Here is a 24369-nt window from a genome sequence, read left to right as displayed (position 1 = left end):
AAATGTTCGTATAGTACGAACGGTGCAAAATCACTTAAACTAAACTACGGTTAGGGTTTTGGATTTGAACATATCGTACAGTACGAATATATTTGTACAGTACGATCTATTCACAGAATCGTCCACATAGCTCGGATCGTACGGTACGAATTAAAATCGTACAGTACGATCTCCAGAGAAGAAATTCTATTACATTTTACATTTAAAAACAAACTCTCCCCCTGTGTGTGTGCATGGTTGCTCATACTCTTATGCATTTTGTGGTCTGACTCAAGAAAATAAAAATACATAAATAGAAAAATACAATATCTGACTCATACTCCTAATCTACCCGTTCTTGAGTCTTTCTTTCGTCCTGAGTCACTTGTGATCTTCCTGAAATGTTAGTACTCAAGGACAATAGCAAATAAAATAATATCCAATGAAAAGTTGTTTCAAAACAAACATTATTTGGCATCATCAAAATCTCAAACTCGGGGTCATGGGTTGCAACAAGATTGTTGTTGTCTTCTAATCGATGGCCCTATTTCTGTTTGAATAGGTGTTGGTGGAGTAGAAGTTGGTTGCACCACCTTAGCAGCAAGAGCTTCAAGGGCAACAATCATTATAGTCATTTCTTCCTTCATTGTGCCCATGTGATAATCCATTTTTTCCAGTCTCTTCTTTTATGTTGAGAAGGCCTTTAGTTGCATGTATTATCTCCTCATAGTCAGCGTCCCCAAGCTCTATATAATCAATCACCAAGGATCACCTTCTCAATCCTTAATGCATCCATGATTTTTTTTTCTATATAGAGGTAAGAACTACTGCTTTGTACCAAATTATGATATGGAATTGGATGTGTGGGCGACTTTTGGAACTTAAAGGAATTTGTTTTTGGGACTAGTGATTTGATGCAATCCTTTCAATCTGATGAAGATAATCCACAATAAGAGAAATAGTTTAGTTTTCTAGGAAACTCCTCTCATTTGATTTTCAATTTCTATCTATTGATTGCTATAGTTCCCGCAATTGCTATGGTTTCTGTTGATTGCTATTGTATCCGTAGTTGCTATAGTCATTGTCGCTATGATGCCTAGGCAGCGAGGATGAGAAAAATACTTTTGGGATAGTTAAAATTACTTTCTATTGCTAGAAAATAGCATGAATTACTTTAGAATGAAATTTATAATTTTCTAAATTAATTCTATCAAATAAGGAGCATCCTTATCCCTAACTCTACTTTTTATGAACAAACATATCCGCTGTAAACTGCACAAAAGAAGAAAATTCAATTTAATAAATTATCCAAAATAAAATTTCTGGTATTCTTATTTTGTTGTCCTGATAAATATCCAATGCTCCAAATTTTCTGCATGATGATCTTGCTCAACAGCCATGTAATTGATAATAGATTTTTACCTATATACATTTGATAACTTGATCTTTCTATCAGACTTTGTGATATGAAAATTTCTTTCAGTAAGATCTCAAAATCAGCTGATGAATTTGAAAGTATGAGATCTAGTATAAAATACTTTGCATGAAAGAATATCCTTACGCATGGCCTGACCCCAGTCGATTAACCTTTGATTAAAAAAAAAGAAGCCTTTTCAGTTAATAATATGCAAAGATTTACTATAGTTTTCAAAAATCAGTTGCTAAATTTGAGGAAAATAAAGAACTTATTATGTACAGCATAATGATAAAAAAACTTAAAGAGTAGTCATGAAAACTCTTCCAAATCATGCTGATGACTTATTCCTTCATTTTCTCTCAGTTTTATTTTTTCACGTCGCAAGTCCAAGAATTCTATTTTGCTGCATAAGTCCTTATAAAGTAAAAAAATTCATGCTTCTTTTACTCCATGAAAACTTTTTGTTAATGCTGGTAGAGCCGGATTACTGTAAATGCTAAATTTCATTTTCTTATACTAATGTTTTCATTATTTATCCTTGACAGCCATGTTGACAGTCAATGATGATGAATTCTGGGAGGGAGTTTCCCCAGTTGAATTTGGTTCTCTACCTGCACTCCAAGATGCTGTTACTGTTGTTGGTTACCCGATTGGAGGAGACACAATCTCTGTTACTAGTGGTGTTGTGTCACGTATGGAAATCTTATCATATGTTCATGGCTCAACTGAGTTATTGGGCTTGCAGGTTAAGCTTCTGTGCTATGGTTTTTGTTATACTAGCAGACCCCTAAGATTTAAGGTTCATTACTTACAGGTCAACAATTTTTAAATTTTTTTTTTCTTGGATCTTAAGCTGTTTTTTTGACTGTATTGCGTCTGTCTTTCAAATTTCATTAATGAAATTTAAAATGATTGAAATACCCTATATGATGTATCGATGTTTCCAGGTGGCATAAGTTTTTTATATTTTATCATATGGGTCCTCTGATCCTTAATCTACTTTTACATCACTCCCATTCTTGCTACCTGCAGATCAAAAGTTTGGTTGGAGTGGGAAAAGGGTGGTTGTGGTCACTCTATTTTCCATTCCTCTTGTCACCTATCTCTTACAACTCTATCTTTGCCTCTCCTTATCTCTTTAAAGAGGACGGGGTGGTAGAACATCCTCCAAAACATCTACCACTTTGTCCCCTGGCCCTCCTCTCTTCCCCCTACCTAGTTCAGTAAGCCACCTCAAACTTTGATTGGCTTGGGGAAGGGTTGCTAGTACTCTCTCTCTCTCTCTCTCTCTCTCTCTCTCTCTCTCTCTCTCTCCTTGTCATTCTCTCTCTAGGTGGTTGACATATCTTCCCTCTCCCTCTCCCTCCCCCCTTCCCTCCCTCGATCTAAATCTGGTGTTATTCATTCATCGAAGGTTATTTTGGTATAATGCTGGAATCCATATTAGCATTCACTTAAGTCTTACATTAAAAAAACTATTGATATTACTGTTTACGGACCTTATCAGTTATCAAAATCCAATATCTATGGCAGAAAGGTTAGATCAAATGTGCTGAAGGCCATACTATAAAATTGAGATTTTGTGGACACTACAAGTAATGTAGCACAAATCTCAGAGGCGTTGGAAGTAATTGTGTTCTTTTCACCGTAATCCTCCATATGCTTGTTTAGTTCACATTTAAGCAGTTTGGAAGCATTTTTTTGTTGTTTACTCCTAAAAAATCTTTCATCTTTTTATTTGGTTACAGATAGATGCTGCCATAAACTCTGGAAATTCTGGTGGCCCTGCCTTAAATGATAAGGGCAAATGTGTTGGTATAGCATTTCAATCCCTTAAACATGAAGATGTGGAAAATATTGGCTATGTTATCCCAACTCCTGTAATTCTGCATTTCATCAATGATTATGAAAAGTCAAGTGAATATACAGGTATTGCCCAATTAATACTAAAAAGTTTAATACATTATGTTTTTATTTATACGGCCATTTTATTTTTCTTCTCTGCTATTGTTTTCTTGTTATAAGAACTTTATGTTCTTATAAACAATTACCTACAAATTTAATGAATGCTATTGTGCATTACCATTCAATTTTTGTAGTATTGTGCAATTTTGCATAGGACACAGGAAACGTATTTTTACTGTGCATTTGGGCGTCCCCTGGAATCCTTTAAGAAATTGTGTTAATGCTAGGGCGTCCCCTGGAAGCGACGCGCTGTATGGCCTGAATACAGTGACAAGTGTGCAAGGTCCGCTGCACCGGCGCCCGGGTGCAGTGTTAAATAGGCAAGGGTTCCCACATCAGGGATGGATGTGGGCAAAGAAGCTAGTCCATAAAATTAAAATTAGGATAGGAACTTGGAATATAGGTTCCCTTACAGGAAAATTAATGGAATTAATAGACATTATGATTCATAGTAAGTTAAATATTTTGTGCATTAAGGAAGCTAAATGGGTTGGAGAGAAGGCTAAGGAAATTGATAGTTTAGGATTTAAACTTTGGTATTCGGGTAGGAGTCTTACTAGAAATGGTGTAGGTGTTATTATAGATAAGAGTTTAAAGGATAATGTTATAAAAATTAATAGGATTGGAGATAGAATTTTAGCTTTAAAGATTGTTGTTGATGATAAGATTGTTAATATTATAAGTGCTTATGCTCCTCAAGTATGTTTGGATATGAGTTCTAAATTAAATTTTTGGAATGACTTAGAAGAATTAATACAAAATATACCTCTTGAAATAAGAGTTTTTATTGGAAGAGATTTAAATGGACATGTTGGTAGAGAGGTAGATGATTTTAAAAGCATTCATGGTGGACATGGATTTGGAACGACGAATGAAGGTGGCAAGACCATATTAGATTTTTGTTTAGCTTATAATTTTTTAATTGCTAATACCTTATTTAAGAAAAGAAATGAGCATCTCATCACTTATAAAAATGGATATAATACAACCCAGATTGACTATTTTCTTATTAGAAAATTAAACCGTTTAGATTGCAAAGATTGTAAAGTTATTCCGAGTGAAAGTTTATGTACCCAACATCAATTATTAGTTTTGGACTTCAAGATAAATGGGCATAAAATAAAAAATAAAGTAAAACAATTTTCTAGGATTAGATGGGGGCATTTAAAGAATATTAACAAAAATATTTTTGGAAATAAGATTTTAGATCTTAAGATTTTGTCTGTGCATGAGGATGCTAATATTATGTGGGAAAAAGTGGCTAGTGATATTAAGAATATTGCAAAAGATGTCCTTGGAGTATCAAAGGGAAAAGCTCCCAATAGTAAAAATAGTTGGTGGTGGAATCCTAATGTGCAAGAAAAAATTAAAAATAAGAAGCTTTGTTATAAAAATTGGTTTAATTTTAAAAATTCTGATAATTGAGAAATATATAAAGTTGCTCGTAAGGATGCTAAGAAAGCCATATGCGATGCAAAGACATTAGCTTTTAGTGATTTATATAATAGATTAGATACTAAAGAGGGAGAAAGATATATCTATAAGTTAGCCAAACAAAGAGATAGGAGTAGTAAGGATTTAGTTCAAGTGAAGTGTATTAAAGATGAAGATCAAAAAATACTTTTCTTAGAAGATGATATTCAACAAAGATGGATGAGATATTTTGCTAAACTTTTTAATGAAGAGTGTGAAAATAAAATTGACTATAGTGACCTTAGCACCCTAAATGAAAATAAAGATTTCTATTTTTATCGGCGTATTAGTAAAACTGAAGTTAGAGAGGCTTTAAAGAAAATAAAGGGTGGAAAAGCTGTTGGACCTGATGATATTCCAATAGAGGTGTGGAAATGCTTAGGAGATGAAGGAATTTCATGGCTTACTAAACTTTTTAATACTATTTTGAAGACTAAAAAGATGCCAGATGAGTGGAGAATGAGTGTGTTAATTCCTATTTTTAAGAATAAAGGTGATGCACAAGATTGTGCGAATTATAGAGGTATTAAGTTAATGTGTCATACTTTAAAACTATGGGAGCGAGTTATGGAGCATAGGTTGCGGCGTGATACTAATGTTTCTCAAAATCAATTTGGATTCATGCCGGGTAGGTCGACTATGGAAGCCATACATTTATTAAGAGGTTTGATGGAGAAATATAGAGAAAATAAGGAGGATCTACATATGATATTTATTGATTTAGAAAAAGCATATGATAAAGTTCCAAGAGAAGTGCTATGGAGAGTTCTTGAAAAGAAAGGAGTCAATAATGCTTATATTCAAATCATTAAAGATATGTATGCAGGAGCTATTACATGTGTTCAAACACAAGGTGGATTGACCAAGTATTTCCCTATTTCGGTTGGGTTACATCAAGGATCAGCCTTAAGCCCATATCTTTTTGCTTTAGTCATGGATGTTCTCACTAGACATTTGCAAGAGGATGTACCTTGGTGTATGCTTTTTGCTGATGATATTCTTCTTGTTGATAAGACTAGAGAGGGAGTTGAAGGTAAACTTGAATTATGGAGGTCAACCTTAGAGTCTAAAGGTTTTCGCTTGAGTAGATCTAAAACGGAATATATGGAGTGTAATTTTAGTAGTAATAGACCTAGTGAGGGGATTGTGACTTTGGGCGATCAAGTCATTAATAAGAGTACACGTTTTAGATATCTTGGATCTATTGTTCAGAGTGATGGTGAAATAGATGGGGATATTATCAGCAGAATTCAAGTTGGATGGTTAAAGTGGAGGAATGCATCGGGCTTGTTATGTGATAGAAATGTACCACTCAAACTTAACGGAAAATTCTATAAGATAGTAGTGAGGCCTGCAATGCTTTATGGTGCCGAATGTTGGCCATTAAAAGAGAAGCATAATACTAAGTTAAGTGTGGCAGAGATGAGGATGCTCAGGTGGATGAGTGGCTTTACTCTTAGAGATAGGATACGAAATGAGCATATACGTGAAAAGGTTGGGGTAGCTCCAGTAGAAGATAATATTAGAGAGAGTCGCCTTAGATGGTTTGGTCACATAAAACGGCGGCCTTCCGATGACCCGGTTAGGAGAGTAGAGGTATTAGATTTGACTTATGTTAAGAAAGGTAGGGGTAGACCTAAAAAGTCTTGGTTAGAAAATATTAGGAATGACCTTTCTTTATTAGATTTAAACGAGAATTTGACTTTTAATAGGTCACAATGGAGAAAAAGGATTCATGTAGCCGACCCCACGTAGTGGGATAAAGGCTTGATGTTGTTGTTGTTGTATTTGCAAAATTTTCGGACTATGTTTATGGCAGGATTTGAGTTGATGCAAAACACGTTTTTTTTTTCTTGTTTTTTTGACCAAATTGGACTAAAAGAATCAATAAACGCTTGCTGAGGTGCCATGACCTGGATTTATGTTTTATGCTACTGATCCATTTATTTATGCATATTGCATTAAGTATTTTAGCAATGTTTCTGAAATGATTTGATGCAGGTGCCTTTAAATTATTTATTTCTCTGTTATTCTTGGAGGCTTGGAGCAAGATGGACTGCTGTCTTCCTAACTAGATAATCTCTTGCCTCTAGGTTTTCCTATACTTGGGATTGAGTGGCAAAAGATGGAAAACCCTGACCTGCGCAAGGCGATGGGAATGATGCCTGACCAGAAGGGTGTTCGTGTTCGTAGAGTAGAGCCTACAGCACCAGAGTCAGAGTTTTTGAAACAATCTGACATTATTCTGAGCTTTGATGGAGTTGACATTGCTAATGATGGAACTGGTAAGTGACTACATGTGATGTGTTATTTATTTGCTTTCTTTGTTGAACTAAATTTATCTTTTCGTTTAGTCGCTTCTTTATGATGCACTATTGCTATTGAACCCAAAATGTTGATATAATTGCTTATTTATCTTTTGTTTGAATTCATGAAGTTTTATAAAGGTTGTTTTGCATTAATTTATCATATTACATCATATGAATAATAAGGGTTTCAAGATACCATTTTTCTTTTATTTTACTGATCACATGGATATTATGCCTTCACGAGTCTTTGCCATCATTCTATGCAGGCTAGAAATTATAATTAGTATATCTTTTGGCTGTTTTCCTTATGTTTCATTCACCTTCAGTTTGCTGGATGTGTTTCAATGTTCTAGTACTGACGTTTAGAAATTGGATCTTTTTTACTTGTTCATCAACCTCATCGCAATATCTGAATTTGCATTGTGAAATCCTTCTTCCCAATTAATTTACATGTGTTTAGTTTGATTTTAATTCTGGTTTAGAGGTAGTTTGGTTAGATGAAAAGGAAATGCATAATAAAATTGTATAAATTGTAAAAGAAATGTAGTGTATTTGAAATGTTTGAGTTCTTTGGATGATTGTAAATTAAATGCAAGTGATTTTTTTTGTTTGGTTTTAAGCAAAATGAATACAATGTAAAGCCTAACTGATGTGTTGGCCAGCTAGAGACGGCGACAACTAGGTGACTAGTGGTGGAGGCAGCTCTTGTTGGTGGTAGTGTTAGCGAGTAGGAAGTGGCAGGCATTGGCTGGCGTTGAGCGGCAAGCGGTGGCTTGTAGTTGTAATGATAGAATTTTTAAATGCATTTGGAAATTAGTGTAATATAATTGTTTTCAAATACATCAAATTAGAAGTAGAGAGTGAATTCCAAATACTTTAAAATTTTACTTTGCATTTCATTTACTTCAGATGCTAGATTAGTGTGTTGGTTCATATTTTTAAGACTAAAGATGATACACAAGAATGTGTGAATTATATAAGAATTAAGTTAATTAGTCATACATTTAGATTATGGGGGAGAGTTATTGAGCATAGGATACGACACGGTACTAATATTTCTTAAAATCAATTTGGATTCATGTTGGGTAGGCCTACTATGGAAGCTATACATTTATTAAGAGGTTTGATGGAGAAGTATAGAGAGAATAAGGGTGATCTAACTATGATATTTATTGATTTAATGAAAGCATATGATAAAGTTTCAAGAGAAGTGCTTTAGAGAGTTCTAGAAATGAAATGAGTAAATAATACTTATTTTCAAGTTATTAAGGATATGTATGCAGGAGCTGTTACTTATGTAAACCACCAAGTATTTTCCTATTTCAATTGGATTACATGAAGGATCAGCTTTAAGCTCATATCTTTTTGCTTTAGTCATGAATGTTCTTACTATACATTTGCAAGAGGATGTGCCCTGATGTATGCTTTTTGTTTATGATATTTTTCTTATTGATAAGACTAGAAAGGGAGTTGAGGAAAACTTGAATTATTGGGGTAATCTTCGAGTCTAAAAGTTTTTATTTGAGTAGATCTAAAATCAAATACATGGAGTGTAATTTTAGTGATAATAGATCTAGTGAGAAAATTGTGACTTTGGGTAGTGGTGGATTGAGGGGCCCACGGGGGCACGTGCCTCCCTTATTAAATTGTGAAACGAGGACTCTGCTTCGTATTCGCCCTCCCCAAGGAAAAAAAAAAACTTAATTTTCTATGCCTGCTCCAGTGATTTGCCTCCCAGTGTTCGTATTCGACAGACGATAAGGATGACTCAGCACTCGCAACCTTGGTTGCTCCTCCGCATTCGCCTGCACTTTTCGTGATTTGCCTCCCACTTGGCCTGTTCGACGGACGAAGGGACGACCCGACTGCAGCCCTATTCAGTTGTTCCTCCGCTCGAACTCGAAGCCGTGAATACTTGAACTGATCTATATTCGCTCATTTTGTTCGGCCTCCTCTTCAGACTTCAGGTAATCTTAAAATTTTCCTGTTTGTGGTACACGTTTATATTTTCTTCCATTGCATTCTTGATCGATTTTATAAGTTATTCATGCACTAGTGTTTGCATTCTTTCTTCCACTGCATTCTTGTCGAATGTCAATCTTATGAGTTTTCATGTCGATCTTATGTGTTAAACACATGACTTATAATTTATAAAGATCTTGATCGGTTGACCTTGTGAAATAATAATTAAGTTTTTGTTATGGAGAAATATTTTAAGAAGGTTTCACAGAGTTCACATGAGACAAACAAAGAAAACGAGGAGCAAAATTGAAAAAAGAATTCACATGAAAATTGAATCATCAAGAAATCTAGAAGTATATTTAGAGAACTTTTAATTTGATCATGGTTTGCGAATTCCTATATATGAATTTTCTCTTAATATTCTAGGTCAAGTTCGTCGGTCGTAATTGCGAAGAGGTCCATTCCAACCTTGTATTCATGAATTTCCTAAAACTAAATTTGGGGCAAAGGATAGACGGTTAAATGCTGTGTGATTTTATAAATATTCTAATTGGTTAGAATACAACATATGCAAAGGCAAGGCATACTATTTATATTGTTATGTATTTAAAGTATCATGTAGAGGAAATGAGGATGACGATGAATTCAATAATAATGAATTTTCAAATTTGATAAATCAAATAGATTTAAACTTCATGTTGGGGGTCATAATAGTGCGCACAATAATGTACGACGAAACTGTGAAATCTTAATGAAGCAAATTCAATATATTGGTTTTGTCTTTCATAAGCAATCTGATTATGCTACAGCTGCATATTGTACGCGTCTAAATGCATCGATTGATTGTGTACGTTTTCTTTTAAGCCAAGACTAGCTTTTAGAGCTCATGATGAGTCTGACACATCCAGAAATCAAGGAAATTTTTTTCTACTGTTGCAAATTTTATCTAAACATAACAATGAGATAAATAATGTGGTGCTAAAAATGCTCAAAAAAAATTTAAAGTTAACTGCACCAGATATTCAAAAGGATATCACTAGAGCTACATCGATTGCCATCATATATTTCATAAAGAAAAAATGGTAGAAAATTACTTCTCTATTTTGGTTAATGAAGCATGCGACATTTCCTCATAAGTGCAAATGACTATTGTGGTTCGATTTGTTAACAAAAAAGTTTAGATGATTGAACGTTTTATAGGCATTATTCATATTCCAGATACGACGACTAGAAGTCTCAAAAGATCTATTGAAGAATTCCTTTCAACTTATGATTTAAGTGAATCCAAATTGCGTGGTCAAGGATATGATGGAGCAAACAATATGAGCCGTGAGTTTAATGGGTTAAAGACATTGTTTCTCACTGAGTATAAAGCAACAAATTACATTCATTGCTTCTCACACCAACTCCATTTAGCCTTAATATCTGTTGCAAAAAATCATGTTCAAATTGCTCTCTTATTCACAGTAATTTCAAATATGATGAATATTGTTGGGGTTTATTAGAAGTGTCGTGACCAACTTCGAGATAAACAACTGGAGAGGACTTTAATGGAATTACAGATTGTAGAATTAGTAACTGTCCAAGGGTTGAATCAAGAAATAACTCTGAGGCGATCAGGTGATACACGATGGGGATGACACTATGACTCAATTATAAGATTGATAAATTCATCAAAAAAACTAGTTCACGATTTTTGTTCTTTGGGGAGTCTTTCACCTCTGAAAAGTTGCATATGGTATCTTGGGACAAAATTTGTCTGCCTGAACAAAAAGGTGGGTTGGGCATCCCTTAGATTAATGCTCTACAATTTGCATTCAATTGTGCTGTTATTATTAGGATGTATAACAGCGCCTCCCCTTTATCCTCATGGCTTTTAAACAAATTCAAATCTCCTTGGAGGCCCCCCCCCCTCTCACTGCTTTTAAATTATGAAAATCTATTTGTAAAACTGCTGTGGATGCAAAATCTTGCTTTTAGTTCAAAATTACTCAAGATGGTCCTTTTTCTCTGAAATGGGATCACTGGTGTTACAATGTCACATTAGATGATTATATGGGGGAAGTTTTTCCTGAGTCACTTCCTGATTATTCCCTGAACACCATTTTTTCGCGATCCCATTGGGTTTTACCTGAGATTTTTCTAAGGCAGTTGAGAAATTTATTTGGGAATTTCACTGAGATTGAATGTGCTGGGCCTTGTTTGCTTTGGAAAAACAAGAATATTTACAGATTCAATAACTACATCGCTGAGTATTACAATGAGTATACCAGCTGTAGTTGCCACAAGTTGGTATGGCATAAAAGGCATATTCTAAAGCACTCTGTTTTTGTGTGGCTTGCTATGGTGGGAGGTTTAAAGACTGCAAATACACTTCTTCTTAGGAACATTCATGTTACGGTTATATGCAGTTTGTGTAATTCATATGAGGAATCAGTTTCTCACCTGTTCTTTGAGTGTCCCTACTCTTTCACTATTTTGACTGCTCTGATTCCTAGAGCGTGGGGTTTTTTACACAGGCCGTCGGTTTTGCAACTTTCGGTCTGGTTGAATGGTGAATTTAAAGGTTTTTCTGAGATTAAAAATTTCTACAAGATGGTGATTTGTTGTGTTATATATCACATTTGGAAAGAGAGAAATAATAGGAGATTTGAGAATATTATACAAAGTAATTCCTCTCTTCTGTTATGCATTAAGAGAGTGGTGTTTAAGAAAGTTTCTAAGTGGAAGAGCTCTTGGGAATTGATGGAAAAATTATAAGTTGCCTAGATTCTGCATTCAGGACCCTTTGCCCCTCTAATTTGTGTGCAATTTTATGTCAAGCTTGGACAATGATGAAGCTCCATTTGCAGGCCCCTTGGACGGCCTTCGGGCAACCAGGGATCGAGACCGTCCTGTTAATGCTGTTGGTAATATCTGAGTCTAGGCTTGAGTGTTAAGGAGCTTGCTCTTTTATCTGGTGTTTGGTTTTACCTTCTTCCCTTTTGTGTAGCCTGTATTTGCTGATGTTGCTGCTGTTTTTTTTTTTGAGCTCGCTGGAGCTTTTGGCCTAATTTTGGTTGGCCAGTTTTGGTGTTTTTTCTTTCATTCCATTTTGTAATATTTGCTTCTATTTTACGGGCTAAGCCCAAATTTTCCAAAAAAAAAAAAAACAATGTTCTCCTCAATTATTGATATTCTGGAAGTGGTTGTTGAAGATGGTATAAGTTTTGAACAAAAAGGTGAGGCATTCACATTATTAGGGACAATGCAATCATTCGAATTTTCATTCTTCTTACTGTTAATGAATGATATACTTTGTATAACTATTGAGTTGTAACAAGCTTTGCAAAGAAAAGAACATGACATTGTAAATGCTATGTCTTTGGTTCAAATATGTAAAAATAGACTGCAAGATATAAGAGATAATAAATGGGAAGAGTTCATCATCAAACTAACTTTTTTTTGTGAGCAACGCAAAATAGATATTCCTCACATGAATGACAGATGGGTTACTCTGGGACTGCCTCATCGTAGAGCTTAAGACATGACAAATTTACATCTCTTTCGAGTTGAAATTTTCTACATAGTTGTTGATATGCAACTTCAAGAGTTAAATAATCATTTCACAGAGATGAATACTAAGTTAATTCTAACGATTGCCTGTTTGAGTCCAAATAATTCTTTTTGTGCATTTAGTAAAGACATTAATTTAAATGACACATCTTTATCCATGTGATTTTACTCTTGTTGAATTAGAAATTCTAGATAATCAGTTGCAAACTTATATCATGGATATGTAGTTAGATCCACATTTTTCATTGTTAAAAGATATTTGATGCTTTGCTGAGACAATGATATAGAACAAGAAGGATATTTTATATCTTCTTATTTTCAAGATATTAAAACTTGCTTTAGTTTTCGAGTTGCAACATCAGGAGTAAAAAGAGTATTTTCTGCAATGACTATCATTAAAACTTGATTGCGAAATAGGATTGAAGATCAGTGGATGAATGATACTTTACTCGCATATATTAAGAAAGAAATATTGAGTGGTATTGATAATGCTGTAATTGTTAATCTTTTTCAAAATATGAAGAGCAATCGCTATAAATTGTAAGTGTTTTCCATCTTATATTTAGTATTTAATCTTCTAATTTTTTTAAAAACTGACTATGCCAGTTCCAAGCCCGGATGAAAAAGGTTGAGGATTTTTTTTTTTGAATTTGTGTCCCCTCTAAAATTATTTCTGGCTTCGCCACTGACTTTATGCGATCAAGTCATTAAAAAGAGTACACATTTTAGATATCTCGTGTCTATTATTCAAAGTGATATTGAAATAGATGGATATATTATTGGTAGAATTCAAGTTGGGAGGTTGAAGTGGAGGAATGCATCGGGTCTATTGTGTGATAGAAAAGTACCTGTCAAATTTAAGGGAAAATTCTATAAGATGGTGGTGAGACTTGCAATGCTCTATGATTCAGAATGTTGGCCTTTAAAGAGAAGCATAAAATTAAGTGAAATGTTCATATATGAGGATGCTTAGCTGGGTGAGTGGCTTCACTTTTAGAGACAAAATACGAGACATGTATTTAGGTGAAAAGGTTGGAGTAGCTCCAGTGGAAAATAAGATTAGAGAGAGTAGCCTTAGATGGCTTGGTTGCATAAAACGTCAGCCTTCCGATGACCCGATTAAGAGATTAGATGCATTAGATTTGACCTATGTTAAGAAAGGCGGACGTAGACCTAAAAAGTCCTGGTTAGAAAGTAATAGAAACAATCTTTTTTTTCTTAGTTTTAAATGAGAATTTGACTCTTAACTGGACACAATGGAGAAAAATGGTTCATGTAGCCGACCTCACGGAGTGAGATAAAGGTTTGATGTTGTTATTATTATTTTATTTCATTTACTTCAGAACAACACTAAAATTTTTAAAAATCATTGCATTTGGAATATTTTAGTCCTGTTTGACTTTAAACCAAACAACTCAGCTCATATTTTCAATTGCTTCAAAGATGTCATGTTTGTCGAAGCTTTTTTCTCCTGGTTAGTCTCTCTTAAATTACCGCACGCATTTGATAATTCTTTGATTTTCCTGCGTAAAAAAAGTATTGTCTAGTTAACCCCCAGATAGAAATTTAAAGAATAATCTGTGATTTTTTTCGATAAAAGCTGAATCAACAGTATCAGTTAATTTACTTGTTTTAAAACTATCATAGACTCTAATACAGAACTAGCAAAATCAGATGGCCCCTCGTGCTGCATTAATTAAATAAATCATTCATATTTATGGAATGGCTTTTATGATATGGAAAATTTAAATGTCTCTGCTGTTATTTTTCATCTTTGGAGATGCCATGTTGCTTGTTCAATAATTTTACGCAACAGCTATAAATAAAGGTTCATCTTAGGTCTATCCCTACTTCATTTTCTATGTACGCTAGCCTGTTTGAAGTTTGTGTGAGTATAATTTGGCGACAGAATGTTTACCTCAAGGTTTTCCTAGGATACCAAGAAGGATGACATCCTGTGTGATGCTTATTACACGTATAGGTAAGCATGTTTTTCCTGCTTCTGCTGCTACATATTTTTATGGAGATTTTTTGTGTAATTCAACTCAATATTGGCCTCTGAGGGAGAAAACCCTGGAGCGAACTTGGGCTTTGGATGGTATTTCTCACTTGCGCTATTGATATTTCAAACTATAGTTGTAATTATGTTGTCATGCACTCATGCCCAAGGTTGTGAAAATCTGACCGGAAGAAGGAGAGGTTCACGGTTCAGTCGAACTGGGGTTGAACTGGATGACGTAATAAATAATAATATTATTAAAAATTAATAAAATTAACATAATATAATATAAATATATGAGCATTTAATAATATTTATTAAATTTTAAAAAATAATAGTAAAAAATTATAAATATAAATATCATTCAAGAATAATGTATTTCTAGATTTATAATTAAATATATTTATAAAAATAATATTTAATATAATATGTATTATGGTGTAATTAATCATCATATTTAATAAAGATATTTTAAAAAATTAAAATAATTTAATAAACTAAAATATATTGTTTAAAGTTTAATTAAAACAAAAATAATTTTTTTTATAGAACTGGTCAGTTCTTGCCAACCTAGACTGGTTTAGCGGTTCACCAGATTGAACTGGCGATTCGGTTTGATGCCAAACCAGTTTTATAAGTTGGATTGGACAGGCCAACTGACCGGTTAACGGTTGAACTGGTTGAACCGGCCGGTCCGGTCCTTTTTTCAAAACATTGGTCATGCCAGTTAACTTCTTTTCTCTTCCTCTTATATCATGTTTTAGACTTTGTTTCCTTAACATGCGTATTAAGCATAAGTTTTTAATGAGGTTACAATCAATTAAACCCATTTGCTTCCTAAACTAAGTTTGAAACAAATGTCTGATATCTATTTATTCTGGAATTTCAGTGTTTTCTATTTTTCATGAAACACTACTCCGATTTTGTATTATAATACAGTTACTTGTATCATAAAGTTGAAGAAACTCTGCGAGAAGATTGAGAGCTTGTTAAATAGCAATGACAGCATACTACATCCATGTTTCTATCCTAAAAAAATACTGTGAAATACATAGATGTCTGACTCATTTTTTGTTGTGATCTTTAGTTCCTTTCAGGCATGGTGAACGCATCGGGTTTAGTTACCTTGTTTCTCAGAAGTATACTGGAGAGACTGCTCTAATCAAAGTATTACGCAATGCTAAGGTTCATGAGTTTAATATAAGACTTGCAACCCACAAGAAGCTTGTTCCAGCTCACATTAAGGGCAGGCCTCCATCATATTACATAATTGCTGGATTTGTTTTCACTGCCATATCTGTTCCATATCTTCGTTCTGAGGTGCCCATTTTACTTAATAAGCTTATCCTTTTCATTTATTTATTTTGTTGTTGGAACATTAGAAATAGATTCCGCATCTGTACAGAAAATCAAATTGATCCCTTAAAATAGTCCCTGATCATATAAAAGTATAATTTTGGTCCCTTGACTCTTTAAACAATTGCTAAATTAGTCATTATGTGAGACATTTAGGCCCTTATTTAAAAAATCAATGGATTAAAATGAGACTTTTAAAAAGCCGGAGATCATTTTAATCCCCCACCCCTAAGAAAAAAAAAAAAAAAAAAAACCATTTTGATCATTATCTTTATATCTGCAGGACTGCATTTGTAACTTAATAATTTTTGTTTGTTTGAGTTAATGAGTTAATCTCTCTTATTTCAATAGCTAATTTTGAGATATTAAGAAACTTTTGGCTGCAAATGATTTTTGTCTATTGCTTTTAGTATGCTGTGTTTATTTTAGTATGCTGTGTTTGTTTTAGTATGCTGTGTTTATTTTAGTATGCTGAAATGTACCCCTCAAACTTAAGGGAAAATTCTATAAGATGGTAGTGAGGCCTGCAATGCTTTATGGTGCCGAATGTTGGCCATTAAAAGAGAAGCATAATACTAAGTTAAGTGTGGCAGAGATGAGGATGCTCAGGTGGATGAGTGGCTTTACCCTTAGAGATAGGATACGAAATGAGCATATACTTGGAATGGTTGGAGTAGCTCCAGTAGAAGATAAGATTAGAGAGAGTCGCCTTAGATGGTTTGGTCACATAAAACGGCGGCCTTCCGATGACCCGGTTAGGAGAGTAGAGGTATTAGATTTGACTTATGTTAAGAAAGGTAGGGGTAGACCTAAAAAGACTTGGTTAGAAAATATTAGGAATGACATTTCTTTATTAGATTTAAACAAGAATTTGACTTTTAATAGGACACAATGGAGAAAAAGGATTCATGTAGCCGACCACCACGTAGTGGGATAAAGGCTTAATGTTGTTGTTGTTGCTGCTTTTAGTATGCTTTGTTTCGAGATTCTGTACTTTCCAACTCTTTTTATACTTTCTCAATTCTCTGTCCTGGATCTTCTCCTTGAAAGTTAAACTGACCATTATGCCTTTCAGGTGTATTGCTACAACCTGTGCACTTTACATTAATTGCATGTTGATGTAGGCAAAGGGGGGTCAACTGAAACCCAAAATAAGTTGGTTTTAACTTCTCTTGAGCTTACTAGCTCAATTAATTTTGAGCTGGAATTTAGCTCATTTATGAGCTGGTCTTTAGTTCATTTATTGAACTAAGGGTTAGCTCATTATTAGCTAAGTTTAAGTTCAATAGTTATCTTATTTATAGTTTTATGTCTTAAATTTAAGTTTGTCTCTTGGGATTCCAAAATGGCTTTTGGAATCCCGAGGATGTTTGTTTTCCCGTGCCATGGCTCCTTGGCTTCCACGGGTTGGCTGTTTCCATGCATTGGCTCCTTGGTTCCCACGGTGGGTTGCTGGTCTTCCGTGCTGGGTGGCTTTTCCTGTGCCTGGTGCCTCAGTTCCGTGCGGGCCTCTTGGGTTTCCGCGGCTGCCTTTTCGGTTCCTGGCTGGGCTACTTCCCGTGGCTTTTGGGGAGCTTTTCCATGGCTTTGGTGCTTTGTTTTTTGGAGTTGACTGTTGGTTTTTCATATTCCCTATTTAGTAAGCTTTTTAATTAATGTTTATGGCTGTTTGTATCCCCCTTTCATACCTATAAATATGAGGGGTTTTGTAATGTTTTTTAAAAAGTGAAAAGTTATTTTTGGAAAAGAAATCCTTGGGATTTTCTTGGAGAAGCTTACGAGCTTTGTCCACCTTCTTCTTCCACCTGGAAATCTTGCGAGCTCTTTCCACCCTTCTTCTCGGCTTCTAATCTCTTTCGTCTCTCCGCAAGTTTACACCCCACCTGTATCCTTCGTCTCTTAAGTAAAGCAAGTTTAGGGTGTCTTGGTCGAGTTGAATTTGTAAATTTCTTTTTAATTTGAAATGTAAGAGTTTGTTCTTCCTATTATCTAGTAAGTGTGTCCTTATAATTAGTTAAGTGTGTTCATTTTATGTCGTAAAAGGATCCCTTCCTTTTCTTTTAGGTCGGGTGGTGTATCTCTTTTGTGGGCAGAGGTCCTCGGGTCCCCCCATCCCCCAGATTTTTGCCCGCATCACATGTATCTTTCTTGTGTTCGGTTCTTGATGTGTGTGCCACTTGTAATTAAGAAATTCCAATGTTTCTGAGCATGCCAGATTGAATTTCACATCTTTCTAAAAAAAATATTTTTCTAAAGTTCTTTTATATGTATTTCTCTAGTTTATAAGTGAAGGTCAGATTAAACACCAATAGAAATGTTGTGCAGTGCTTTGCAAGGGGTTCTGGTTCTATGCTATATCTAGAGCTGAACTTCTTAGGCTTATCCTGTTATACTTTCTTTTATCCCTGTTCGTTATGGTTTGCCTGGAAATAATGTTCATGTTTTTACCTATATCTACCTTTCTGCAGCAGTCTGGAATTCAATGTGAGGCTTCAAAACCTCTTGTCAATTCAGCAGCCAAACATTCTACTATTGCCTCTAATTAATGGACACTACCAGATTGGAAGAGGCTTTAATGGGCGAAGAGGACTAAACATGTTTTTGAATGCAGGATTTACTAAAATGAAGATCCAATTGTTATCTTGTTCAAGTTTAGCTTAAAATGCAATATTCAAGATAACAAAATTTAGATCCTAGCCTATGCGTAGTTCAATTATTCTTTTGGCAAGATTTGACCTACCATTCTGTCCGTTCTGATCGTTGTCTTGCATATGTAGGTGAATTTAAGAATATAAGCAGTTATATAAATTAGAATAAATAAGTACGTGAATGAGCAAGGCAAGCCTATTAGTAAATACTTGCACTGTAGGTAAGTCTGCAGGAAGGCAATTTATAGATGATGAGATCATAAAAATCAATCCTTAAGAGCATAAAGGTAGATACATTTGTATCTATGGCAAAGAGGCGTAAAACCAAATTTTATGATGATTTGAATCTGCATCAAGAATATATTAAACAAAACAAAATTCTCGCTGTTCATAGAAGCTGATATATGGTCACTTTTACTGGTTCATTTCAATTAAATAAAATGAATATATTTTCAAATTCTTAGAATCTGGCATGTTGTTTACTGGTTGGTCTGAATTCTCCAAAGCTTCATAAATCGTATAGCACTCTTCTTGCCCTTTCTTTGAGAATGCCTGGAAAGAAAAATCAGTTAATGGATTTTCTATCCGTGTAACAGGGATTTTCTACAATAGTACTAAATAGTGAGTACGTCTGTATAGTATAATCCTCTTTCACTTAAACTGTGTTTAACTAGACAATGAGCATCTATTGTACTTTGGAAGCATTGCTATATAAGGAAAAAATGATCAAAATGGTTCCTTGACTATGAAAATCAAAATGGTTGTCAACTATATTAAATGATCATTTTGATCCTTCAACTCTTTAAATAGGAATTAAAATAGTCCCATCATGGAGTTATTTTGATTCCTCTTGAGGACCTGAGGGACTAAAATGATGCTTTAATATTAGTTGGGACTATTTTAGTCATTCGTTAAGAGGTAAGGGACATTTTTTTATTCTTTTTCTAGTGTAAATGTCAGCTACTATTTTTGCCAGCAATTGTGCCCCAGCCCGCTGAACTTATTTTTATGTGGCTTATTCACAGTACGGCAAAGATTATGAATATGATGCACCTGTGAAGTTGTTGGAGAAGCACCTACATGCAATGGCACAGTCACCTGATGAGCAGTTAGTGGTGGTTTCCCAGGTTCCTACGTTATCTCACTAGTACAGGGACAAATGTTCACGCTGAAATTTCATTTGCCAGTAGCAGAAAAGCATCAAGCTTGTTATCTGATGTTACGTTATGATCTAAATGACTTTTTTTCTTTTGCTCTTTTCGTTGAATTATCTCAGGTGCTTGTGGCTGATATCAATATTGGCTACGAAGATATTGTTAACACTCAGGTTGGTAGACATGTCATTGCTTTGAATGAGTGGTAGTTTAACTCTGCCAAAAGCATCGGTCAATTTCTGTTGTTATTCTCCTTAGAACTTATTGTTTGCGGCTCTAAACAAATTATCATGAGATAACAACTGTTTCAAATCTCTGTCCTGCTTTTTCAGGTTGTTGCTTTCAATGGAAAACCTGTCAAAAACCTTAAAAGCTTGGCGAATATGGTAGAAAGTTGTACTGATGAGTTCCTGCAGTTTGACTTGGAGTATGAACAGGTACCTCCTTAACTCTCAATAATGCAATCCTTCTTAGAAAGATTTTTCAATAGCATCTGAATAACCTTTTACTATTTGTAGTTGGATGTCTATTTGCTCATCATTCTTTCTTAAAGTAACATGCAGTGCTAAAAACCTAGTTTATGAATTAGGAATAATGGCATTGGCTGATCGTCATAATGGGTATCCATTAGTGATTGGCAAGAGTTTGCTTGGATATGTGCATTAGTCATTGTTTAAAATTGTGCAATGTGAGGCGCACCTTGAGGCCCACCTCAGTGCAATTCCAACAAAAAATGCCTTAAGGCTTATTGTCTCTTGCTTTTTTTGTAAAGCGTGAGCCTTAGTTTGGCTGAGACACCTTGCCTCACTGCCATGAGGTCTCTCATATATATATATATATATATATATATAGACACACACACTTAACCTAAATTCCTAAATTAAAGCTTCGAACAAATCACGCTTTCAAGTACTCCCAAGCCACAAATAGCTTCCTCTCGACTTTCTCGATCTCCAGCCTACCGTCTCCGCCATAACCACTGTCATCGTAGTCATACTATTTCAACTTGAGAGGCATTGAACTTCATATGTGATGATATAGGGGAGAGAGTTCGTTACTATGAATACTCAAATGAAAAACCCCATCAATGATGATAGTGCAGATGACTTATGAGTTATTATCATAATACTTCAACTTTCTTTAGAAACTAGATGTGCATGAGTAAGGAGCTGAGAAAAAGGTAATTTTTAGTTGAACATGATATTATATAATATTTTATGCAAGTCTAATATTTAACGTTGTTTTGCCCTTATGATGTTTGGATTTCAGTTCTATTTCAAACAATTTATAGGTTGCCACTTTACGTCTTGTGTAATTTTTGGTTTATGTGTATGTCAATTTAGTATTTCATAATTCAATAGAAAATTAATATGTTATCTTTTAACTTATTATTTAGTTATTATATTAAAAAATCACATTTAACCTTTATTTTTACTTTACATTATTTTTTGATATTAAGGCTTACGCTTTGCCTCACGGATAAAAAATGACTCTATACCCAATTGTGCAATTTTAAACTTTGGGCCATCAGTTGCTAATACTATGTGTTCAAATTCAATATAATATGTGCTTATATTTTTCTAGTTAGCAGTCTCCATTATCAGATGTGCATCTTGTGCTTTCCATGGATTTAGTTAGCCTCAAGATTTAATTAGGAGAAATCGAAAATCATGACATTTTTCCTTAGTGAGGTAAGGCGTAAGCCATGAGGCGTAAGTCTCGAAACAAAAAAAAAGTGAAATGTTAAAAAGAAATTTAAATAACTCATAAAAATGATAAAAAATGAAATAGATTATCAACATAATGTCTTGTTTAAAAATAAATGTTATAATAACACAAATATTTAGAATTAAATTCAAATCAAATTACATATGCCCTAAGGATCAAGACCTAAGCAGGCTCATTCTCACTTTAACATTCTTCTGAAGAATTCTCATAGTCTGTGTTAAAATCATATTCAAAATCTTCTTCAACTACATATTTTTTTCTTATCCCCTATAATAGTTAATATTACATTAGATATAATCTAATATAAAATAACAAATTAATAACACAATAAGTAATCAATTATATTTATGATTACCTTTAGATTTTTTTGAAACTCAAACTCTTCGTTATTTCCTCTTTTTATATATTTATGAAGTAGAAGCTGCTCCCAATTCAATATACTTTTCAATGTCAACATTGATTTATTCATTTTCATCATCGCTATAAGTCTATCCTTTAGCTTCAACTTCAAGACCTTTATTACTTCTAGGTGCTACTCATTCATCGTTAGAGTATAGTCATCAACAACTAAAGGATCTAAGTCATCTTTAATAGTTCTTTGCTTCTATAATTTGAGATGTCTATACTTTATTTTTCCTTGAGCATAACATAAATTAGTTATTAGCTTGTTCAAAAATCTTGCAGCCAATCGATTCTTTCTTTTTATATGAGCTAGCTTCTTGACATAATAATTTTTACTTATTTTTTATTTGATCTAATTAAATTTATCAAAAAAGAAAATTCAAGTTGCTCTTTCAAATGTTGTTGAATCCCCAAATCTTGCATCTAGTAGGTATCATATCCCTTGCCTGTCCCCTGTTCTTTGCTTGCACATTCGGCTCTCGCAACTACCCTTCACTCAACCTTTCGCTGCTTCCAAGACCTCATGTCAATCTAGTCTCCCCTCTCGCATACAATCTACTTGTTTACCTCAAGTTTGCACATTTTCACTAACCCTCCTCACTCGTGCATGCTTTGACATGTCTCAGCCCTCACTGTACCTATATGAGCACCCTTTCTTATCGATCTCTTGACCTTTTTGTCATGACATGAATTACTCGTCCTCTCACTACCACATTGAATGCTCGCGCATGCGTTTTCTCCTTCTCTAGTGCTCGATTACCTTTGGAGAATTTTGACACCAACAACTATCTCACAAATTTCTATAGCGAATTCCAATCGCTCTCCTACTCCGAAATTGTTGAGGTTCTTTTGTTTGCGGCAATGTCACAACATTTCAAGCTCAAAATTCTGGTAGTCTTTTGATCTCTCTCACCCTTACCTGCACCTACCACCTCTGATATCCCATGAACTTTGCCATTGATCCTAACACATAGCTCTCCTAAATCAACCCCCACTCTCTCCAATTGTTTCTTGCTTGTACTAAGCCTCACACAGCTAGCATCTCCCTTGCTCGTCAACAATAATCCTTTACTCAAAAGAAAGAGCTTTAGATTTTGTTAGCAAGACAAGAAAGTTTTGTAAGCGTTGAAAAAGAAGGGTATGATGAAGACAAACTATGATTTTTATAAAGGCCCATAAAGCTCCATCAAGAAAACTATCATCAATTGTGGTAGCTCAAAACACAGCCAAGCAAGTCCTAAAAGGTGAATGCTGGGCCGGGACACTTGGACTTTGAGTCCAAGAATCCATTGTGGAAATGTCCAAGTGGAAAGGAAATCATGTTTGATGGATAAAGCCTCATGAAGAGAATTTTGTTTAGAAGTTGTAAAGCGAGGCATTGTTAACCTTCATGTAAAAACCAAAAGAAAAAAAAAGAAGCATCACTGTCATACCTTGCCCGACGGATCCCAAAATTCTGCCGCGAAACCTGCCGAACTCCTCCAGAAATTTTGCTCAAATCCCGCTAATTTACTGCAAACGGCGCCGCTCCAGTCAATTTCCCGTGAAATCCTGCTCAAAAGCCGCGAGCTCGCCTCGATCGAGCGCCCAAATCGTCGTTAAATAGCGAGGGGGCTGCTCGACTCTTCCACGTTCGATCCCACACACGACTCTCTCCCACTGCCGAGCTCTGCTTCCGTCGCTGCTTCCACGACCGAACCCCTCTCGCACGACCCCATCTCCACTGACGATCTCCCTCCATCTTCGTCCACACCAAGCCGACGCCTTCTCCCTTCCTCTCTGACCGACCCATCCCGACCTCCTTGCTGCTCCGACCTCCTCTAGCCGAGAGAGAGAGAGAGAGAGAGAGGGAGAGAGAGAGATTTTCCCTTACCTTCCTCTCCCTTCAGTCGAACCCGTCTCCTCCCTCTGCCTTTGTCCGATCAAGCCCAAGAAGCCGCCGATCTGTCCTCTGCCCTAGCCAGAGACTTCCGCCTCCTTTGACATTCCCTCGTTGTTTCGGAAGTTACAACATTTTTAATCGGAGGCAACAACATGAGTTCGCTTGCTGTATAGGTAACTCTCTCCTTTCACGCACAACTTCGGCCAAATCCCGTGACCCCGCCGAGCCTAACCGAGAGAGAGAGAGGGAGATAGTTTAATTAGTTTAAATTAATTTTAATTAAAGTTAATTTAAATTAATTTTAATTATGATTATTTTAATTAACTATAGTTATTATAATTAATCATATTTAATTTTAATTAAGTAGTTATAATTAATCTAATTAATTATGATTAATTTAATTAGAATAAATTTAATTAATTATAATTTATAATTATTATTAATTACTATTAATTAATTATAAGTTGTTAAAATTAATTAATATTTATTAGTTATAATTAAAGCTAATTATAACTAATTATTTTAATTAATTTTAATAAA

At 34.7% G+C, this 24369-nt stretch overlaps 1 protein-coding gene across 2 annotated transcripts in view; it reads left to right on the top strand.

Annotated features, from left to right (window-relative positions):
* LOC110109774 (protease Do-like 9) overlaps window positions 1-24369 on the top strand; it is a 62308-nt gene that overhangs the window by 17726 nt on the left and 20213 nt on the right. For both annotated transcript variants that reach the window (XM_020840972.2, XM_020840973.2), the window contains exons 2-8: window positions 1942-2141; window positions 3145-3325; window positions 6928-7119; window positions 15747-15979; window positions 19689-19790; window positions 19940-19990; window positions 20150-20254. In XM_020840972.2, coding sequence (XP_020696631.1) covers window positions 1942-2141; window positions 3145-3325; window positions 6928-7119; window positions 15747-15979; window positions 19689-19790; window positions 19940-19990; window positions 20150-20254 — 1064 coding nt within the window. The remainder of the gene's footprint in view (window positions 1-1941; window positions 2142-3144; window positions 3326-6927; window positions 7120-15746; window positions 15980-19688; window positions 19791-19939; window positions 19991-20149; window positions 20255-24369) is intronic.

Source organism: Dendrobium catenatum, unplaced genomic scaffold (genome assembly GCF_001605985.2).
Source record: "Dendrobium catenatum unplaced genomic scaffold, ASM160598v2 fragScaff_scaffold_1116, whole genome shotgun sequence".
NCBI classification, from domain to species: Eukaryota; Viridiplantae; Streptophyta; class Magnoliopsida; order Asparagales; family Orchidaceae; genus Dendrobium; species Dendrobium catenatum.
This window is presented reverse-complemented; position numbering and strand designations above follow the sequence as displayed.